We start from the raw sequence: 23,053 nt of genomic DNA, 5'->3' as shown, positions 1-23,053 counted from the left end.
AATGGGCATGCTGGGCATTTCCATGGTAACCCGTACTTGTGGTGCATTCAGCACTTAACCACGTAATCTCAACAAATTATTTGAAGACTTGATGTCTTGACATTTACAAAATTTTAAAATAATTGACAGAACTACATTTCTGATAATCATACCTCCATTTTTATATAAAAAAAAACAAAGATGAATAATGTTGCATCACAAGGCAATACTGATGACGTGGTTGTATTATAATGTGAGTGACACATTGCCCACTTCTATTGAAAAGATCCTAAATTTGTGCTTTGAAAAATAATGCGGAAATTGATTTTTTTCTTTTTTTTTCCCACTGAAATTTCAAAGTGTGATTGTTATTTGCAAGATCAAGTTTATCCCCCAAATGACCCTTGTTTTGAGGCAGTTCTGTTTGGCAACTGATCTCGTTCATCCTCATGTCTTATCAAAACAAAATTCAGTTTAGACTTGACATTACAGATCACAACTGTGATTCACCCCTAGTGTCTGTCATATTCCACATGGAGTGCTATGAGACTGTGCAGTCTGAGGCACCAAAAGGGTTCAAAACTATAGATTGTTACAGGTTTGTTTGCTGAAAGGTTAAACTTGTTTTAGTTGTCATCATTTACAAGTTCTCTCGTTTTTCACTCATAAATATATTATGCAGTCTGTATGATAATTGTTTTATAAGATAAGCAAAATATACTTGTCATAATAATAATAATAATAATAACCGTATTTATAATGCGCCTTTTGCCAAAGGATACAAAGCGCATGTGTCATGTGTCTGGAAGAAGGAGGAATGCACACAAAGTATTTTTTCCTAGTTGCAAAAGGCTGTAAAAAACTACAGATTGTAAACAGAAAACAAGGGCAAATGTAGATGTGAGTTTTAGATGAAGTTGGTGAATGGACTGACTGGCTAATTGTAATTGGTTCATTCAGTCACTGGTTTTCATTTCACTTCATTTATTCTGGTTGTGAAGCCAAGTACTCTCAGAAAAGTGAACTTAGTCGCTGTACTAGCCAAGAACCCAATGGAGAGAAGACAAGGAAGGAAGTTTCAGTTTTAAATGTGGGAGGAAAACCCCACCAAGGACTCTCAGTAAAGTGAACTTAGTCACTGTACTAGCCAAGAACCCAATGGAGAGAAAACAAGGAAGGAAGTTTTGGTTGTAGATGTAGGAGGAAAAGAAATTGAAAATTATTCCAGGGAAACTTACACAGTCAGGTATGGACTGAAAACCCAATCTCCTAGACCAATAATGGTTCATTGTCTTGCTTTAAGGACACAAGTGTTGAGACCAGGACTTGAACCCACACTCTGCTGACCAGAAAACCCCAAAGCTTTAGAGGAGTCCGATGCTATTGACCGCTCGGCCACAACATGCCTAAAACGGAGAGAAACTACTCCACTATATAAATTATTCAGCTACCAATCTGTCGCTATAATCAGCAAAAGAACAGCCATCAACACAAGCTTTTAAGAATTGGAGGACAGTAATTAGTAATATGCACACTAGCTGATAGGAAGACCAAGTAAAGTGTAGGTGTGTGTTGAATGATTGAATCTTTAGCTTCAAGTCATAAGTCAACTAATAAGCTACACCTCGTCATGGTTGGTTATCATAAATTTAATTCTCATTCAAAACTGCGCTTGCATAGAATTTTTAGATCAAGGGAGCCCCCTTTCTGCTTTCGAATACAAAACGGCATCCAAGCTCCTAGTCCCGTCACTTTACCCTGAAGGGTGGATCGATACCCTAGTCTGTTTTCTCATAGGTTCAGCATATTTTTGCCTTTGAGAGTCAAGTGTAAGAGACAGGGTTACAGACTGAAAGGAATATTAGCGGACAGAGATTTAACAGATTTATGGAAGGTTGGAGGGTAGTGAGGAGGCGTTTAATGAAATCACTTTTGATTCTATTTATGTCGGTGTTAAATGAAAAGCCTGCTTTTCACTATATTCTTGTATAGAGAAGTAGAAATGGCATTGATGTATGTGGGGACAATGTGGAGACAAATGCCGGTTTTGTTCTGTAGCTTCCATTTTATGTATATCCTACATTGTCGCAGTGTTGTTTTTGAGTGGCAGACCATATTTTCCTTATTTTTTAGCAACACCATTAGTTTATAAGGACAATTCTCACGTACAACATCCATATGTTTAGAAGGATAAGAACACTCAATATAGAGTGTTTTTGTTCTTGGATTGTTTCCCCAATGATGTTGCGATTAGGGGCCTATTTCTTTTTCCCTAAATGGTGAGTATTTTGTTCACCTTAGATTATTACTGTGTTCAAATCATACCAGAAATGATCATACTGGGAATGTGTTTAGGTTTCAAAGCTTCCAATCATTTTATTTGAAGTGTGATTGTAAGAATTGCTAATTATTCATTCATTCACTCATTAATTCTTTTTTTTATAAATTGTCATATTGGTAAAAAATAACATGAAAACAAATTGTTGGTCATATGTAATGTAGTGTGTACAAATAGTAAGAATTCAAGCAAATACATACAAGATCAATAGCCATTACTTATTAAGTTTAAAAGGCACTAACCATAAAGGTAATATTCAAAAGCTTTTGGAAAAGCACTGATAACAAATTTAATTTAAAAAATACTTTTTGAAAATAGGAACAGCCACTAAAGACCTAAGGGAAAAAATCCTAAAATTCTGGGCTTTCAAGCATCCAGCTGACAAAAAAAAGAGCAATAAGTCATGTGTGTTGAAAAGCCTCATTAACAAATTCCCTTTGTGAAATACGCAATGTTAATAAACAAGTAATGTGTAATGTTTGATTAAATGGCCGACTGTGTTAGTCGAAGAGGTCAAAGGAAAACCGTGCAATTTCGAGGCATGTTTGTGTGATAAAAAAGGGTTACATACGCTTTTTATAGACCAACTCGTCCGATCCAAGGCAACGTGTTCCTTTAACCTTATGTTGTAAGCAGATGAGAATAGTGGATCAATGTTGAATAGCTAGACGCATGTACTAAGAACGTGTTCCTTTAACCTTATGCTGTAAGCAGATGAGAATAGTGGATCAATGTTGAATAGCTAGACGCATGTACTAAGAAAGAGAAAGATATATTTATAGATAATACATTGCCAACCTTGACAAGACCTAATTACTAGGTCACCACTTTAGGCAGGTTCTCAGTAGTCTTTCTTAAGGAGTTCTAAGTCAACAGAACTAGGTTATGGAAGCAAATCGCCCCAGTCTTAAAATAACATTCAATGCCCCTGACAAGAATCCACCCTGTAAGCCTTTAACATAATTAGGCTCAAATTAGCCGTAATAAGCTGGAACAAATTGTGATGATCAATTAGTGTAGTGAACAGATAGTAATCACAGTGCGTAACGAGTCCAGATTCTTATTGCTGTCCCAGCAGCCTATATTCAGTCTCTTATACAGTCATCAATCATTTATTATTAAAGATGCTATGTCAAATTTTTGGCCGATTTGACCCGAGATGGGGGTCGAGAAAGTTACAAGCTTTCATTTGAGCCATTGCTCGAAAAAGTCCACCAATTATTAATAGCAGTGAAATAAAGTGCTCAAAATTAGTTTTTGTCTGGATCCTGACAATATATCACGTGACCAACTCTTATGTGTTTTATAAGAAACGTTTTAAATTTTTGTCATGGTTCCTGACCATTAAAATGAAAAAGTTTTCGTTAGAGCGGGTGATACTCTTTGGAATACCATTCACTCAAAAAAAAAAATTGTTAATAAAAAAATCTGACATAGCATCTTGAAAGCCATTATACACTTTCAGTAAACAGTATTGTCCAAGTCCCACCCATTGTGTATCACAACTTAAAAATTATTATTATTATTATTATTTATTCAAAATAACAAACCTGTGAAAATTTAGGCTCAATCGGTCATCGGAGTCGGGAGAAAATAATGGGAAAACCCACTCTTGTTTCGCCGTGTCATGACATGTGTTTATAATAAATCCGTAATTCTCACTATCGAGAATTGATATTGTTTAATGTTTTCTCAAAAAGTAAAGCATTTTATGGAACAATATTTCATGAGAAGTCTTTCACCATTACCTTCTGTAAACTCTGTAAATTATTTGTAAATCTGTGAACTTTTTTTTTTCTGTACCGAAGGTGTATAATGGCTTTACTTGGTAATTCCTCAAAAATATATATTAGCGTACAAATTTACTTGTAATGCGCAAAGGAGAGCTCTTGATAGTATAAAACATTTTAATAAGCGACCTTGCTCTATGGGTATATACAATACATTTTGGAATAGACTTGCATATGTCTAGCACACATGGCTGGAACTCAAACTAAGACTATATATTTTTCTTTGAAATCAAACATACTTTTTAAATTTTACAAAATTCCCAAAGCAATTTTTTTTTGAAGAAATCATTTGCTAAATTTAACATTGAATTGAAAAATCAAACTTGGGACTCAATTGCGTTTTTTTAGAAACCCCTTTTGCCAACCACTCCCAAATTTGTGCTACTAATGCATGGGTTTATTTATAACATTATATTGAGGAGTTTATACAAGGCATTTCTGGTTAATTTTTATAAATTGTAAATATTTTCACTTGGCAAATATAAATTCTACAAAATATGTAGGCGAAAGCTTGAACTTTCTTGAAGATCATTTGAAGGTCAGGTGATGTACGTATAGCTGCCAAGTGCCAATCGATGCAAAATTCTGTCCAATTTATTTGGCTTATAGGACTCTGTCAGGCTTGAATGTAATTCACTCCCAAAATGAATCCAACACATTGAGAGCTTCATCACAAAAGTTCACTGTCCTTTAGCTAATAATCTTACCAATTATAAGCCAACCCCCCCCCCCCCAGAAGTAGGCTTGATCATGAATGAATAAGTATTAAGTTTCAAAACAGCGATCTTTGCCTCTTTTTCACTTTTAAGTTGAAGCGGAAAAAAGGAACAGACTGAATTTAAGTTGATGCATCACTACCATCAAACAGAGACAGACAAATTGATGTCTGGTTATATTATGTTCATGTTTCATTGAACTGATTCTAATTGATGGTTTGGGAATACTAGGTGCTTGTACTCCACACTGTAGGTTTTCTTTTTGAATTCAAGAAAGAAATATAGCGGGTTGATAAAGGTGTTGCACAGAACTGCCATCCATAGCTGTAAGTGCTGATATAATTGATTGTACCTCTAACAAGTTTCCATCAATCAAGACCTATTGAGGCATGGGTGGATGGGAGTTATTGTTGCTTGATGAAAGCAGATGTTTCTTTCAGATGAATAATGCAACATTCTCCAGCTGCCAATACCAGAAATTGTAGCAATTTATGTGTACTATTGTTAAAAAGAAATACTAGTATTGAGCATAGACAATAATTCACTGAATTAGTGGTAGTGAAAAAAAAGGTGGAATATTTAATAGCACAAAGCGGTTGCAAGTGCGTTTAATCCTAATAATGTAACAGTCTACAGCTGCTGACTATAAAAGGTCTTTGTAACTTTTGTAGGACAAAATACTACGTGCTGAGGTGCTGTAGTTTTGGGGAAATGAGTAAAACAATGTCATGAAAATAATTTTCATCTCATGAGGCGAAAATGATTTTAATCATTTACAAACAGATTTTCATGACATTGTTTTACTCATTTCTCAAAAACTACAGCACCTCAGTAAGTAATATTTGAAGGGAAGCTTTCCACTATCATTACGTTCAAACACTGTAAGTTTAATGTAAATCTATGGACATTTTGAAAAGGTATCCAAATCCTTTAGTGCAAATGAATCCAAGAGACTCTGGTATGCATGTTCTGTTGATAAATGATGTTATCCACCACAAGCAATGTATTACCTCACCCTAGCCTAGCATAAAAACGCTCTCTTGCTTCATGTGAAATGAGCCATGTTACTCCTTCGTCTGTTTACCTTGATATCAAGAAGGAGACTTCATCCATAATAATGTATGTGCTTTCTCCTTCTATGATGTATTCACTAAAAGTGTTATGTATCGTCACACTCCAGAATGATGAATAAGTGTTAGGGTTCGTTTCTCGCTGTTGAGTGGTAAAGCTTAAAGGAGATACCATCTTTACAGACGAATGCTGAAAAACGCTTCTTGAACCGGAGGGCATGTGCTTAGCAAACTCAAAGTACATATCCTCCCTACTGTTTTAAAAAAATCCTTTTTATATTAAAAAAAAAATGTTGTGTATAGGAGAGAATAACTTCAGATCTTCTTGCCTACATTATCACTATATTTGACATAATCAGCCAAATGTTACAAGGGCTACACTTAAAGCAATCGCACAACATCGGTAAACAGTATTGTCCAAAGGCCCACACTTTGTGTATCACAACTTAAAATAACAAACATGTATAAATTTAGGCTCAATCGGTCATCGGAGTCGGGAAAAAAAAAACTCTTGTTTCCGCACGTTTCACTGTGTCATGACATGTGTTTAAAATAAATCCGATATTCTCGATATCGAGAATTGATAATTTTTTTAATGTTTTCTCAAAAAGTAAAGCATTTCATGGAATAATATTTTAATGGAAGTCTTTCATCATTACCTTCTGTAAACCATGTAAGTTATTTGTATATCTGTGAACTTTTAATTTTTGTTCTGTTACGGAAGTGTCCAATGGCTTTAAATGATTAAATATTCCTTCCATACATGTAGCAGAGTTTCTTGGAATCATGAAAGGAATGATATGGATGCATTGGCACTACAACCTTAGGTGCTGAATATTCTTACGCTCAGGTTTTTCATTGAGTGGTCATGAAGCACATAGAGTGCACCATGTCTTAATATCAAAATCAAATAAAGGGGGGGTCATTGGGAAGAAATTTCAATGGTTATGTATACATGTACATGAAGATACATGTACATGAAGCACTGGACGAAGCTACATGTACTGCATGGTGGTTTACCTTCACACACATTTCCCACATTAATTTTGAGTACAATGTCGCAATAAGCAGTTCTAAATGTGTTTACACGGTCTGTAGTGCTGAAGACAATAACCAAATAAATATGGAAATGTTTTTGATGTATTGTCAAAAATAGATGTAAGTAAAGGTTCTTTAGTGTCAAGTCTGAGTTGTACTATACCCTAGTTCAACTCACTGAATTTCTTAGTTGCAGTAGCCTAGTCCAATTTAAGTCCTAGTCCGACTCTTTTACTGATGTAACTCACAAGTTGTATCCCCTTGAGGTGATCCCCTGGCTGCCACTTCCCAGGTTATATCAGAAGCTGGGGTATGATGCCTGGCTTCCTGGCAGTTTACGGAGCCTGTATGGCCTCTAACTGGCACCCTCAAACAAAGACATTGACAAAATATAGAGCCATTGCATGTTGGTTCAAATCCCGCTCTAGTCAATTTGTTCTTTGCTCAATCCCAATCATTAAAAATGATTCCCTTGTGGTTTATTTTGTTGATGAGTTGAATTTGTGTGACATGCTCTAGTCATAGTCCCAGAATTGTTTCTCACTCAGGATGTATGTGCATTGTGAGAAATTTATTGAAAATCAATAATGTAAAATTATATAATTTATTTATTTTTCTATTTGTCAACAATAAAGCTTTTAAAAATCCCTTCTAAATTTGTCGGTTGATTGAAAACAGGAGATTTTTAATTACTTTACTCTTCCAGATATATTTCCGCTTGAACTGTCTGCATGTTAGTGTGTCCTGATTACGCAGCAGAATAAATCACATGTAAATACTCAACAGGCTTTACTATTACACGTTGAAACATGATGACTGTGTAATGGAGGAAGGTTTTTTGGCCCTTAAGAAGTCTGTATTAATCATCAGTTAATTACATACACCTAACAGAGCCCAACAACCACAGCCAATTGTATTGCAATATAAAAATCTAGTAAACATGGCAACCTTGAAGTGCATTAGGGTGGAAACCTGACTTTCATTGATGCGTTGCCATGGCAATGCCTCTCAATCTGTTCTCATTTTTAGCCTTGTCCTTAAGATGGAAGCCTCATCAGCGTAACGGTTTGATTTGGAATAATAAGTGATGATGATGTGAAAATGCAGATATTCATTTGTCCAATTGCAGTCAATTTCATCAGAAATACTTGGTTTCAACAGAGTGGAAATCTGTTTTTAGATATTAAGGAATAGGAATTTGGTAGATTTTTTGATTGTGTGTTAGTTCTAAAACTGATAATAAATACAATCAATCTGTGAACATTTTCATCAGAAATAATTTGTTAAGAAAACAGGGATTTTGTATACAAATAAATTTAAGAACTTTGGACATTTTTGAAACCAAATAAAACAATTGTGCTTTAAATGCTTGTGTCTTTGGTAAAGAGGAAAAGGCTATAATAGAAAAACAAGAAACTGTACTGTAGTCCAAAGACTAAACAAGTCATAAATAAAATTGAGCACTGAACGAGATTTGAATGACAGTTTATTTTTTTTAAACCACAAAGTAACGGCATTGTCTGGCTGTTTCATTTCCTTTAATAGTCCTCTTAATTTCGGCCTTCTTCCGGAGTCCTACACAATGTTATTGTTTATTTCTCATGAGATCAGTCTCAACGTTCTTACATGTGGCTTATAATAAATCCCATCTTCATCCGACCTAGACAGGGAAGGCTCAAGCATGCAAATATTCCCTCGTTACCGACGGGAAAATAGCGTTCTGTTATTCCCCCCAGATGTAAATACCTTAAAGGTTCTGTTTGCAGAACACAGACCAGATCAATTCCATTCTCTACTAATGTGGATTTTTCATCTCTTTTGTAAAGAAAAAGAAAAATGCCAGAAACTGAATAAACAAAAGTATGGGAAATCCAATCCAGGCGTGACACCTTTATACAGTGTTTATTGGTAAGAGCGTGTTGTGTTTCATTGGATGGTTCGTTGTCAGTATAGCATGGAACTTTGCCCATGGACCCATCCAATGTTTGTTTAGGTACTTATTATTCTATTAGGGACCAGACTCAATTGGTTTCTCTGTGTAGTGTTGCACTTGAGATGCCTTTGTGGCTAAATACAAAAAGTCAGCGTTGTTTTTTTCTTCCGAGATTAAAGGCACTGAACACATTTGATAGTTTTTAAAGTCCAGTATTCTCACTTGGCGTGTTTAAACGTGCATAAAATCAGTGAAAACTTTTGCTCAATTGGTCGTCAAAGTTGCAAGAAAATAATGAAAGAAAAAACACTCTCGTTGCACAAATTTGTGTGCTTCCAGATGCCTGAATGAAGCGTCAGGTCTTTCTCAGTTTTAAAGATTTATGTGATAAATTACCTCTTTCTCAGTCACTACGAATCCTCAGAGAGAGTCTCTTCTCACAATTTGTTTATACTGTCGACTTGCTTGTTACCAAGTAAGTTTTTTATGCTAATATATAGTTGGTTAGTAGTTAAAACCAGATGTGTCCAGTGCCTTTAAACATAAATATAAGGATGGCACACAATCCTGGGTTAAATTTAAAGATGTATGGTTCGAATGTGAGTGTAATCTCTATCCAAGGATGATTTTCTCTCAGTAATGCACATTTATAAATGTTTAATTTATCGAAGAAATTCACCATTATGAAAAATTAATATTGTTGTTGTGGAAGCGGTAGTAGTAATGCATAATAATGCCAAACATGTTTGCGGTAAGTCCAAACTCTATCCCGAATGTCAAATGAAATGTAGTTCAAGTTAAAGATCGCATATATTTTTCTGTCTAAAAAAAGTGAAGGACCACAAAAATCACTGCTGCTTTGTTTCAATTGCTGCAACTGTAAGCCCTTTTAGGATTAGTATATGGTTGTGTCAACCTTTCTCCTATGTATTAAAACACTTTTAGAAACAATTCTTTTCTAAGAAATGAGTTTTTAATAGAAAGCGGGTTCAAAACAGTTTCAGTCTGAGAAATGATTCATGCACAAAACATTTGTCAGATTGTGTAATCTAATCACAGGTCATTCTTCTTGTGCAGACATAATCGCCTCAGTTTTCCAGCGGCAGTACCCCAAAAAGCGTTACCTTTTGAAATGAAATTTTCACAGGTTTAACCGTTGTACATGTATTTTTGGTAAATATCTTTATTTTATATGGGATCAAAACAATGGAACTGTTCCCAAAGCCAGAAGGTATACTTTGGTTTTTTTTGGTCGTCAAGAATATAACTTCCACACTTGGGCCCAAATAAACAGTGCTGCATAATCAGACTATATTGTTTAAAACAATCTTACTTGACAGAAATGAGCATAATACAGTCACACATTTTTTAACCTACATACAAGGCGGCAATTTACTTCATTCACCACAGAGAGTAAGTGGATGTCTTCAATAATTCCAAGGCTGACTACTGATGGAGCAATGTCTGCAAGGCGCCTTCATTTTTATACATAATAATCTTGATTGCAATAGGTGAATGTTTGTCATTTGGTTTTTCTTAGTACTCCTCACTAATGATGGCTTATTCTTTTGGCAAGACCTCAAAGTCGAGAGGATAGGAAAAAACACTAGTGTGTTACTGCTGAAAGCTTTGTCGGTCAACGCCCAGCTTCTGGTCAGTTTCTTGGCTAAGTTGCATCAACCGCAAAGCATCAGTCATTTTGAAAAAGCTGGATGTTGATTAGCGAAACTGTTTGCAGTAAAATGTAGTATTTTCTGATCCTTTTGACTTTGCAGTCTTGTAAGAAGAGGGAAAAAACACATAGTTATTATAAGATGAACCTGATGAGCCTCTGGACTATCTCTTCATGTTATAAATAAGCAATGCCAGGGCTTCATGAATGTCGCGAAAATTTCATGAAAATTCACAAGATTTTAGTGCTTGTAGCTCAAAAAGTTGACTGGACCAAATTTGTTCATACAAGACGAGAATAAAAATGAGAAAAGCTTCCTGAAACAGTTTAACATGCACTTAACTTTTCATATTCAAACAAGCAGTAAGACGTTTAGAAAAGATTGATATCATTATCTCTAAAATGGGTTTACTTCATTACTCAATAGAGCTTAAAGTAACTTATCAAGACTTGAAATTTATGTAGCAGTCAGTAACAAGCAGTCAGTATCCATAGTTTATATGGACTGCTGACCTTACTTGGGGTTGAGTCAAGTTCTTTGCTCTTTGCTATGTCGTCAGGAGTGATTAGAGGGATTTATTTTTAAACAAAATGAGCTCACTCTAAATTAAATGCCAGTTCGGTTTCAAGAGGTATATAATTTGAGTCACATTCATAGATCATGACTGAGGAAAAAAATTAACTTTTGCAGAACTTTAACTATGCCGAGTGTTTTGCATTATACAAATCTTTATTAGTATAAAAAAAAGTATTTTCAAATGTTATCACAGTTTAATCCGTGCATTTCTCAGACTGTGTTATGAAAGCACGTCTTCAGTAGATACAAGACACACGTTATGTTATGATGATTACTACTTACTAACCACCAGATGGAACTTCATTTTCAAGATTGAGTGGCTTGTCATGTGACAGAATCAAAGCTAATCCACACATTTGTCTTAAGCCTTGAGTAAAGTCTTCCGGTCATGATTTATGTAATGTTATTGTAATATATCTTCGGTGTATCAGTCACGCATCTTTGCGCATAGTGTGTTGGCTCATAAATCAGTAGTGAACAGAAGCGTGACTGTAAAGAGTCCTGTCCCTCCAGCCCCCATTGTATTATATGAATTACCCCGTCCTTAAATACAAGATTTTTATTCATTAATAGATTGCTATTCATTAAAGGCAGTGGACACTATTGGTAATTACTCAATATAATTATTATCATAAAACCTGACTTGGTAACAAGTAATGGGGAGAAGTTGATAGTAAAAAACATTGTGAGAAACGGCTCCCTCTGAAGTGACAGGGTTTTCGAGAAAGAAGTAATTTTCCATTCTTAGAATTCAAGACCTCAGATTTAGAATTTGAGGTCCCGAAATCAAGCATCTGAAAGCACATAAACTTTGTGTGACATGGGTGGTTTTTTTTTTCATTATAATTATCTCGCAACCTCAATGTCCAATTGAGCTAAAAATTTTCACAGGTTTGTTATTTTAGGCACTTGTTGAGATACACCTAGTGAGAAGACTGGTCTTTGACAATTACCAATAGTGTCCAGTGTCTTTAATAAATGAAACATTGAATTGAGAGTGGGACAGACATATCAATGCAAATAACAGTTATCTTTAACATTTCAGATACACAATAATAAATTTAAGATGTTAATTTTGCTTAAAAAAAGGGTGTAGTTTTGTTTTTTACCATGACATTGATGTGGACAAGCACTGTGTACTCGGTACTTTCCCAAATTCTGTGAAAAATGTCACAGGCAAATCTTTCGGGTGGGGGTGGGATTCAAACCCACGACCTTTGCATTGCTAGAGCAGATATCTACCACTAGAACACCGAGCTAGCCCGGTGGTTGTATTATCAAGCAGTTCTTGAAATACAAGGTAAACTGTCAATGTGGACTTGAAAGTGGGTTTTGCTTTCCTTGAAGATTATGTACAAAAAAACATTAAGCACTAGAGAACTATTTCTTATGGTGATTGACAAACTCACTTTACAAATCAGGGATGAAATTATTATTTTGGATGTTATCGATAGCAATTTTTGATCTGCTAGAATCATTCCTATGTATTACAGTCTTAAATTTTTGAAATCTCACTTGTTTTTTTTTGCATATGGAGCGCGAGAGGTGTTTTTTTTTCTTCAGAGAGAGTGGAGTTAAAATAGGCGTGAAGGAAGCCATTCATAACCAACACGTTATTTGTCTTTGGACTGTGGACTTTGAACTGATAGTAACGAAGACTTTGCTTTGAGCAAAGTGGCTTCAGTATGCTATCTTTAATCTTGAGGGTTCATGGTGATGGTAGATTTGAAAAAGAGAATGAATAAGATAATGACCTGTCTCAGGCATGGGACCTCATGCATCTTCAGTGTCAACCTCATTCCCAGTTATGATCTCGCTACGCCACTCCCCATGCCTTGTCAGTATCAACCTCATTCCCTGTGGGGACGATCTCGCTCTGCCACTCCCCATGCTTTGCGCAATCATAGCACCTTGAAGTGCGACTTTGAAATATCCAAATAAATATCAAAAAAAATTACAGACCCCCCACCCCCCCCCCCCCCTCCCCGAAAAAAGCATTAGGATATATTGCACCTTCAGCCGATTTCACGAAACGCTAGGATTAATCCTTTCTCGAGTCAGGACGAGTAACTTCGGATATGGAATTTAATTCTTACTAAGTCCTAGGATAAATCCTAAGTTAGGAAGAGTTTGGTAAAATCTATGCAGGTTCCTTGTTCCTTGTTGAAAAGGATTGCGTCAAATATTTGCATTTTCACATACACAAGCACCAAATAAGGTTTTAACATTGATGGATGCAGAGCAGTCTCTTTTGGATCATCTGGAAGCTCACTGATTTTAAAGTTCATAGTACTAATTCTCCAAGGAGCTGTTTCCATCTGAAAGCTCACTGATTGCAAAGTTCATACCAGTACCAATCCTCCAAAGAAATATTTCCATTTGAACGCTAATATAACAGTTCATAACAGTCCCAATCTTAATTTTGTTTTTTTACCCATACACTGGTGTGTGTTAGCACTGTATGCTCAGTACTTTCCCAAGTCCTGTAAAAAAAATGCACCTAGGCATTTTACCAAGGTGGGTTTCAAACCCACGATCCTTGCAATTCTAGAGCAGTGTCTTACTAACTAGACTAACGAGAATGCCTGGTAGTTAGAGGCAGCGGGTACCGCAATGATAAAATAGTACCAATCTTCTAAAGAAATATATTCGTCTGAAAGTTCACTCTGACAAACAAAGCTCATACCAGTATCCTCCAGAGAATTATGTCCATCTTGAATCACACCAATAGCAATCCTCCAGAGAGGAATTGATGTCACAATTACTATGAATTACTATTCTCAATTCAAGGAAATGTCATTTGAAGACCAATAAAACCACAATTGAAAATATTGAGTGGACAGTCAGCCCGATATGAATGCACAAACAATGAATGACAAAACATAAAACAAAATTACATGGCCGCTGAATTTGAAGGAGTTAATTGGCATTAATCTTTCAAAAACAAGTCTACTTTCTCTTTAAAGGCAAAGCATACCTTTGGTTTTAGAACCGCTTGATTGTCTTCATTCAATATAAATGTATATATGATACAATACAAAATAAGAATCTGTGAAAATTTCAGTTCAAAAGGTGATAGCGTTTTTAAAATTTCATCGAAAAATCTGGAGCGGTTATGGCGAGACGGGAAGAATAAACCGTAATTGAAAACATACAATATGACAAACTTTCAAATGGATTCAGAACTGACTCAACCAGACTTGCTACAATAAAAAAGGTTTCTTAATCAGGAATTTAATTTGAACCGAAACTTGAATCTCATTTCTCGGAAGTAATTTTTAAAATAGACTGTTTCGCTTTACAAACTGTGCAGCATATGCAATGTAGAGGATAAATTGTTATATGAAGCACAACTGCTGACTAAGTGAACACACGTGCCCATTATCATTACCTCATGAGCAGCTGTTCTCGTATAATGAAATGATTGCCATGGACAAATGCATCTGCAACTATGAATTACTAGCAGACTTAGATTTACAGATGTGTGTTTGATGAAGAAGAGAAGAGGCTGGTTGTCTGAGAGGGATGTTCTTGTGATGTTTGTCTCATCATTTTGAGATTTGATGTTCAAACTTATAACTGGGATGCAGTCAGTCCTGGATGCAGCGTCTCTAGGAGTAATGAAGTCAGTTGTGACCTCATTTAGAGACGTAAAGAAGTGAGCTGTTGAACATTTTCGAGAGTGATTGAGTCCAACAGAAATGTCAATGGTAAAACCTGAATAGCCTAGGTGATGTGAAGATGTGGTTAATATAATTTGAAAGACATTGATTGTCATGTTTTAAGTCGGTGAGTTAAAGAATTGCCAGGCCACATTATCAATCTTACCGTCAAATGTTACATATAGGTTGTAGAAAAGATGAAATGCAAAAAACAATGTCCGCAAGTTGCTCTCAACATACAAAATTGTCTATAAATTGTTTTTTGATTACGCTGTTTTAGTTTTTACAGAGCGGTGAAAAAAGGAAACTCATTCTCAGGATCTCATTACATGTTTCTCCAATTCACCATTTCAATCAGCATTAGTAGGTGCAGGTCGAGTGGGGTGAGGGATGCTGTACTCTTCCATTTGTAAATGTTAATCCTGCGCCATCACGTATAGTGTCGCTACAGACCTAAGATAATATGGAAGTAACAGTTCCATGTCCAGCCTCATTAATCAGCTTCATGATCAGATCACGTCTCAATGTCATTTATTATCCTTTCTCTCACCTCTGATTTGCAGGAGTAGCAATGCTTCTACATCAATGATATCACTACACACACCACACCCAGTAAGAAGCACACGATGCATGGTGAAGCACCCGAGGCGACGTTAACCATGCCGGACTGTGACGAGTCTAATAGTTCTCGGTCCACGGCACCGTTGTCCGTGGCGCGAATGTCTCGCAGCTCCCGGAGTTCCAGTTCCCCGGAGTTGCGCTACACCTCCCTGGAGCCCTCTCTGTCGACCCCGGTCCCCGCTGATCATTCTCATCTGGACAGCATCCAGTCCGATCTCCAACGAATGCCCAACCCAGCCACGCCGGTTCGGAAAGTATCCAATGTGCCAAGTAAGCCCAAGTATGACCTACAGTGTTGTACCCTGCCGGTGTGCCTCGTTACATTACAGCTGTTGTTAGGCTTTACCATCATGGTCTTTGGAGTCACAATGCACTTGATGACGCCATCCGTCAAGACAAGGGATGCCCCGTACTGGGCAGGTATTGTGGTAAGTCAACAAACTTATAGGTTTCAGGGCTCGAACTTTTTACTGGACCACTGACCCGAGGCCAGTGATTTCAGTGTAGGGCCATCTTTGTCTATAAAAAAAGATGTTCAAACATTGAGTCCGAGTCTCACAGATATCTTTCAATTATGCAGAGTATGAAGGGATTTATGTCTTAAACTCGTTTCAACATTTTCAGCAATTGCTTGAAAATATTTGACAATATAAGGGCTTTCATAAATAAGGCACAAAAAACGAATGATTCTCTTCCTTTAGCTCACACTAAAGACACCTGGAGAAAAGATCATAAAAGCAAACGACCCTTTATTCGCTCTTGTCCTTGTCCTTGATCAGACATCATCTTGTTAATCTTGATTGTTTCCAATATTGAACGTGTCCTTGAGTTTCTTCATATTGTAACAGTCTTTGACTGCTGAGTACTCTTAGATGTTCCAACCCCGTGCAAACACAGAGTACCCATGCAGAAGCAATCATAAACCGAAGAGGAAGTCATTATCATATATTTGCATAAACTGTCAAGCTTAGAATCTACATTCTCCTGATGATGAGTAGAGCAGGCTAGTCGAAACGTTGAGACCATTAAGAGTTCACTCCTTGTGGCAATGAAGTTAATAACAAAAGTCCCCTCAATCCACTAAGCAGGAGTAGTAGTCCCGGCTGGATTTTCTACCTTCCGGCCTGCTAGTAGTTAATAAACAGCTCTCTTCAGATGTCTCCGGAAATCAGAAAATCTACTCAGGTCTCCCGAATTCCAAGAAAAAGCAAGACATGTTCTTTAAAGAACACAATCTACACAACAAAGTACACATCCATTAACAGCAAACCAATAATATACATTGATACCTCACCATGCATGCCAGTGCGAGGATGCAGTCATATGGAAGAAGACTAAGAACCATGATCATCATACAGAAGCTGTGTAGAGTGCTCCCGCGAGATTAAATTTACATGGTACAATTCTTTAGTTGTATTGATAGAACAATAACTTGGATCTATGCAACAGGAGCAAACGAGGATAAATTGATTTCTTAATCTTAACTGATTGAAAAGTCAAGATTGTCCATGTTCTCGTTTTCAAAGTAATTTACTTTCTATACTTCAGTAGAATTATAGTCTTTTCTACAAAACTTCATGCTATCATGCAGGGCAGTTTCTATTTAAAGTAATCAGTGTTTGTAGTTAAAACCATCAGTGACAACATTGTCTAGCTTACTATAAGGTGCACAAATATACTTTCGTATAACACCACCAGAATGGATTTACTTTTTTAATATTAGCTACAAAAAGTGGTTAATTTTAAAGCCATTATACACTTTTGGTACAGAACAAAAATAAAAGTTCACAGATTTACAAATAATTTACAGGGTTTACAGAAGGTAATGGTGAAACACTTCTCTTGAAATATTATTCCATAAATGCTTTACTTTTTGAGAAAACATTAAAACAATAATATTATCAATTCTCGATATCGAGAATTACCGATTTATTTTAAACACATGTCATGACACGGCGAAACGTGCGGAAACCAAGGGTGGGTTTTCCCATTATTTTCTCCCGACTCCGATGACCGATTGAGCCTAAATTTTCACAGGTTTGTTATTTTATGTATAAGTTATGATACACGAAGTGTGGGACTTGGACAATACTGTTTACCGAAAGTGTCCAATGACTTTAAAAGTGTAAATGTTTGAAAATTTTGTTCTTTGATTTGGGTACAGACCACAGGACTTACAATTACAAGCTTGTGGGTTTAAACCCCCCAAGCTAACATCTGATTTCACAATGGCTTCAATAAGTATTGTCGTCTTGTTTATGAATCACAATTTCTTGATTTTGTGCAATTCATAATCATAAACATTAAATCAATTTTTGTATGAGAGAGATTTGCTGATGTTGGCAGCTTAGTGTTTATATCCCACTGGGAGAGTTTGCCGAGTTCCCTTGATGGGAAGATCTCTAAACAAATGTACAAGTGAACAAACAAACCAACAAACAAACAAACAAACAATGTCTTGAAACCGTTAGGCAGGTCCTCAACAGACCGTCTAGCGTTATCCGCTAACTCAGCTCTATTTAGGTTATGTCTGGTTGATTGTTGAGTTGTTTTCATCTCGTTGATTGTCCGTCATGTCCGTCATGTCCGTTCGCTCGAAAAATCCAGACAATAATATTACTGAAAGCATTTCCAGCAGCAAACCGAGACGCGAAGATATAATTAAGTTTTTGCCAAGAAGCCTGCGTAAGAGTGACCCCGGCCTTTGTATATGCGCCAGCCCAGCCACTGTTGACTTGTCATCTGCGCCAAGATTCAAGAAACGTGCAATAATAACATTTAGACAGCGAACCCGAATGAAATGGAAAGCAGGTGTCATCATCTGGGTGTTGCGCCTGTCCATCAATTGCGTGTTTACAGACAAAATATCACATAGGAAAGTTGAGAACAAACTGGAAGGGGGGGGGGGGACACACGACGACAGGACTGTGATGGCTGGCACCAGGGGGAAAAAATGTGCCAGTAATATAAAGTGCAGATCACATCACTTGGAGTTAGCGCGTCTTATCACATCAAAATATTGGTAAAGGCTAAGTGGTCATTGTAATATGACCAACATTTGTCTAGCACAAACAAATTTGATAAAGGTGTTGTCTTGGGGGTGGGGGGGGGGTGTAAAAACCTTTAAACAAACAGCCCTGGTAACTCTTATAGGAAAAGAATATTTACAAGGGGAGGGGGGGGGCAGATGCAGATGCAGCAGTATTGAGCCACCGTACAGTATGTACACAATAAATGATCTGCTTTAAAAAACAAAAACACTAGAGTGTTCTTCCTCTATGTGTGATGTGGAATAACATTGCTAAAAAACTCAGAAGGGACCATTTTTAAGCCACTGCTTAAAGCCGTTATACACTTTCGGTACAGAAAAGAAGAACAAAAGTTCACAGATTTACAAATAACTTACAGGGTTTACAGAAGGTAATAGTGAAAGACTCTCTTGAAATATTATTCCTTGAAATGCTTTACTTTTTGAGAAAACATTAAAACAATATCAATTCTCGAGAATAACAGATTTATTTTAAACATAATATGTCATGACAGGGCGAAACATGCGGAAACAAGAGTGGGTTTTCCCGGTATTTTCTCCCGACTCCGATGACGCCTAAATTTTCACAGGTTTGTTATTTTATATATAAGTTGTGATACACAAAGTGTGGGACTTGGACAATACTATTTATCGAAAGTGTATAATGGCTTTAACACGCTTTTGTTAACACATCATCATTTCGGCATGGAATTGAGTCTGTGGCCACCTCACCCTCAAAGTGTGATGGGTGCTTACACCACAACGTAAAATGAATTTTTAGCACAGAATACATAAAGCATCTAGCCATGCAATTGGGCTAATGGATCTATAATCATAAAGAAAAGTGTTTTCTTCCATAATACAAGTTATTGCCTGTGATATTGACATCTCATCTTAAGATGCACAAAGTACATCATTGTTTTAGGGAAGAGTTGATTATCATTTCTTGCTCTCTAGTTTTCAGTAAACACATTCAATCCTTCGGACAACTAACCTGTGGCAAACCGACTGGTCTAACACTGAATAAACAGTTTATGTTATGTTAGGATTTTCAGGCAGGTTCTTATTATCAGGCTTATTTTGATTGCGACAATCAAAATAAGCAGTTGGTATAGGCTGCAAGTCTTGTGCGTGCTTGAACTTTGGGGCCCTGTAAAAGTGCGCCAGTTTGTTTCCTTCATGTGTTAACAGGTCTGGAATTACAATGAGGCCACAGAAGCAATGGTCCCTGTAATGTTGCCCCTGTTTTGGCCTTGGTGCCCTTTCATATAAGCTTCCCATTGACATCAAGATTTTGCAATGGAAGTGCTCTTAGCAAAGTGAAAATAGCCTTGCCCTTTTAGAATTGATATTCCAGGCCTGACACAACGGACCAAAGTAGTTCCAAAAAGTTTTGAAGGTGTGCAAAGACTTGCATCCATGTGAAGGGTCTTCGATTGACCGTTCCAGCAATTTTGACAATTACCCAGACAGAATTTTACTCGGATGATTGTTAGCGTGAACTTCTACATTCATCGACAGTTCATACTGAAATCATGTCAGTAATAACAAAATATACCTACATCTCTTATCGTTGACATCTCTTTATCGTTGCGGTACCCGCTGCCAAAACATAGGATTCGAACTGCCTGGGCAACCACGGTAGTCTATTATAGTTGGTAAGACACTGCTCTAGAATTGCAAGGGTCGTGGGTTTGAACCCCACCCCAGTAATATGCCTGTGATATTTTTTCACAGGACTCAGGAAAGTACTGAGTATATACAGTGCTAACACACATCGGTGTATGGGTAAAAACCAAAATTAATATTCTTTATCCCTGATGCAAATTTAACATATCTTATAAAATATACCTACATTTACACGAGCATGGACTATTATAAAATGGTCAGTGTGCAGGTACCAGCAACTTGCGTTGAAACATGACTGTAGGTTTTACATAACAGTGAATATTGTTTTGATAGAGTGCAACTATGAGGGGAGGCACATTCCCCCACATCACACACTTAACACTGGATGTTATTTTCATATTTAAATTGATAGACCTACTTCTACATATACTGGAGAGTCAAAAGGCATCCATGTAGAAAGCCAAACATGAAAATGCAAGTTAAACCGACTGGTTTGACACTCACATTGAAAATCATGGTGACATGTTCATAATTTGTAATCCAGCATCTTTTGGCTCTAAGCAGATCAACTCGTTACTAGTCCAGTTTGATTAGAGACCTGCCACAGCTTACTACGCAGTCAAATAGTTCACTTGGAAAAATGCCGTCAACACGTAATCTTTATTTGTTAGGTATTGCCTCTAGGCATGGGTGATTGACCTTTTGGTTAGCCACGTACATCAGCAGTTTGGTTGATTACGCTTAGAATGCTCGGGGCTAGACAGTACAGTTAAACCCTGGCTCCTGCTGCTACGCTCAAATGCTAACTTTTGTAATTTCCTATTTATGAGGATTAAAGCATTTGATCGCCTGAGTGTAATTCATACAACGTCATGTGCAGTGGATCAGATTCTTTTTCGGGGGTTGATGCTTTAATCTGACTGAATTAATTTTCTTTTTTAAGAACTTGGAGCATACCTCTAATAGTAAACAACAAGGAGTTTTTATATAGGATTTGAGGCATTGCATGGTGAGGTATCAATGTATATTTGGTTTGCGGTAACACCATGTGTGTATCTACTTGCCAGGTAGAGTTGTTCTTAGGGAACTGTCTTGCTTTATTCTACTGTAAGGAGTTTTTACATAATACGTGGTTACAATTTGAAACCCTTCTCAAGAACATGATTTAATTCATGGTGACTCTTAATCAATTGTGAAAGAAGACTTGAATTAAGAATAGAGGATGTAAATGTCTTCTCACTTGCAGTATCTCAGCATATGCATAAAATAACAAACCTGTGAAAATTTGAGCTCAATCGGTCATCGAATCTTCGAGATAATAATGAAAGAAAAAACACCCTTGTCACACGGACTTGTGTGCCTTGTCACACGGACTTGTGTGCCTTGTCACACGGACTTGTGTGCCTTGTCACACGGACTTGTGTGCCTTGTCACACGGACTTGTGTGCCTTGTCACACGGACTTGTGTGCCTTGTCACACGGACTTGTGTGCCTTGTCACACGGACTTGTGTGCCTTGTCACACGGACTTGTGTGCCTTGTCACACGGACTTGTGTGCCTTGTCACACGGACTTGTGTGCCTTGTCACACAGACTTGTGTGCTTTCAACTTGATGTCGAGACCTCAAATTCTAAACGTGTGGTCTAGAAATCAAATACGTGTAAAATTTCTTACAATGTTTTATACTGTCAACCTCTCCCCATAACTTAAGGTTTTATGCTAATAATTATTTTGATTAATTACCAATAGTGTCCCTTCAACCATAATTGCTTCAGAAAAGTTGGGAAGCTATTAGTGCATTTTATAACACCCCTTACCAATATTCTGCCTTTTCATTGGTTTAGAGCGCGTCACATGATATGTCTTTGTTTTACTAGACGACGGCGGTGTGATAGTGCATCGGTTTGCCGTGCGCTAGTCCGAAGACTATCACACGGCCTGCAGTACCCAGACGTCCGTTGCATGTACGAGGATGATAAATTAATAGTCTGTATTAACCATTTCGGATTACATGACACTACATGCAGCACAGTAAAAGTTTTCGCAATCTGTATTCGCGTCGTCCGTTGATGGTAGCATTCAGGTCTGTAACTTAATAGTACAGTATTTAGAAATGTTTTGGGTGTTATAAAACAAATATTGACTGCTTTTGCTCGTGCAATGGTTTAAACTATGACTCCCTCGCTGATCCCCGGAGCATTCTATTTTCCCTCGGCTTCTCCTCGGGAAAATAGAACGCTCCGGGGATCACCTCGGGAGTCATAGTTTTAACCATAGCTCGAAGCAGTCAATATTTGTATACTGTCAACATTCTGCTCTAATACTGGATGATACCTATGCCTAGGTACATCTTTACGGACTGTGAAGGGGTAACCCTGTTTCAGACACAGGAGCAAGTGATCTGCAATGTGCCCCTGGATACAGTTGATTTGGGTCGATACCCCAAATCAGTTTTGTAGCCTTCATCTTAAAATGGTCATTGGGCATTGCGGTGTAATAGCAGTCTCTCAAAAAAATTGTGAAAAATGACAACACAACATGCCTACACATACAGACAAACGCATTGTAAAATATGTCTACTTTACTGCTGTTTGGGACACTATCATTGTCATTTTGCCTTTCAGGAATATTTTGCTAGGTAGAAATGTCATGTCATTCACGATTGTTTTTCTTTTTATAAAAATGAAATACCAGTACACAAGTTTTTAGCCTGAAAAAACTCAATGTAAATTAGACAGAACTAAAACGTGGTTTTATTGAAAAAAATTGTAAATAACTAACTAGAAAGATTTTTTTTTAAATAATTAACTAGAAAGAAAAAAAAAAACCACACAATTAAAAGTATTAATTATTTACAGAATCGTGTTGAGTATTTGAACTACCAGCTTAAAAATCTGTCAATCATGAGAGGGACGGAAAGTTTTATGGGAATAATAAACCAACAGAGAGATGTGACGTCCATATATTGCAGCAGGTCATTTTTATTGTAGTTTTATTCAA

General features: G+C 36.9%; 1 protein-coding gene across 1 annotated transcript in view; it reads left to right on the top strand.

Moving 5' to 3' along the window:
- The window catches only part of LOC117307448 (sarcospan-like), a 78,904-nt gene that overhangs the window by 5,440 nt on the left and 50,411 nt on the right, over positions 1-23,053 (top strand). The window contains exon 2 of the mRNA XM_033792201.1: positions 15,339-15,824. Within this exon, the coding sequence (XP_033648092.1) occupies positions 15,402-15,824 (423 nt within the window). The 5' untranslated portion in view covers positions 15,339-15,401. The remainder of the gene's footprint in view (positions 1-15,338; positions 15,825-23,053) is intronic.

This window comes from Asterias rubens, chromosome 2 (assembly GCF_902459465.1).
Source record: "Asterias rubens chromosome 2, eAstRub1.3, whole genome shotgun sequence".
NCBI lineage: Eukaryota > Metazoa > Echinodermata > Asteroidea > Forcipulatida > Asteriidae > Asterias > Asterias rubens.
This window is presented reverse-complemented; position numbering and strand designations above follow the sequence as displayed.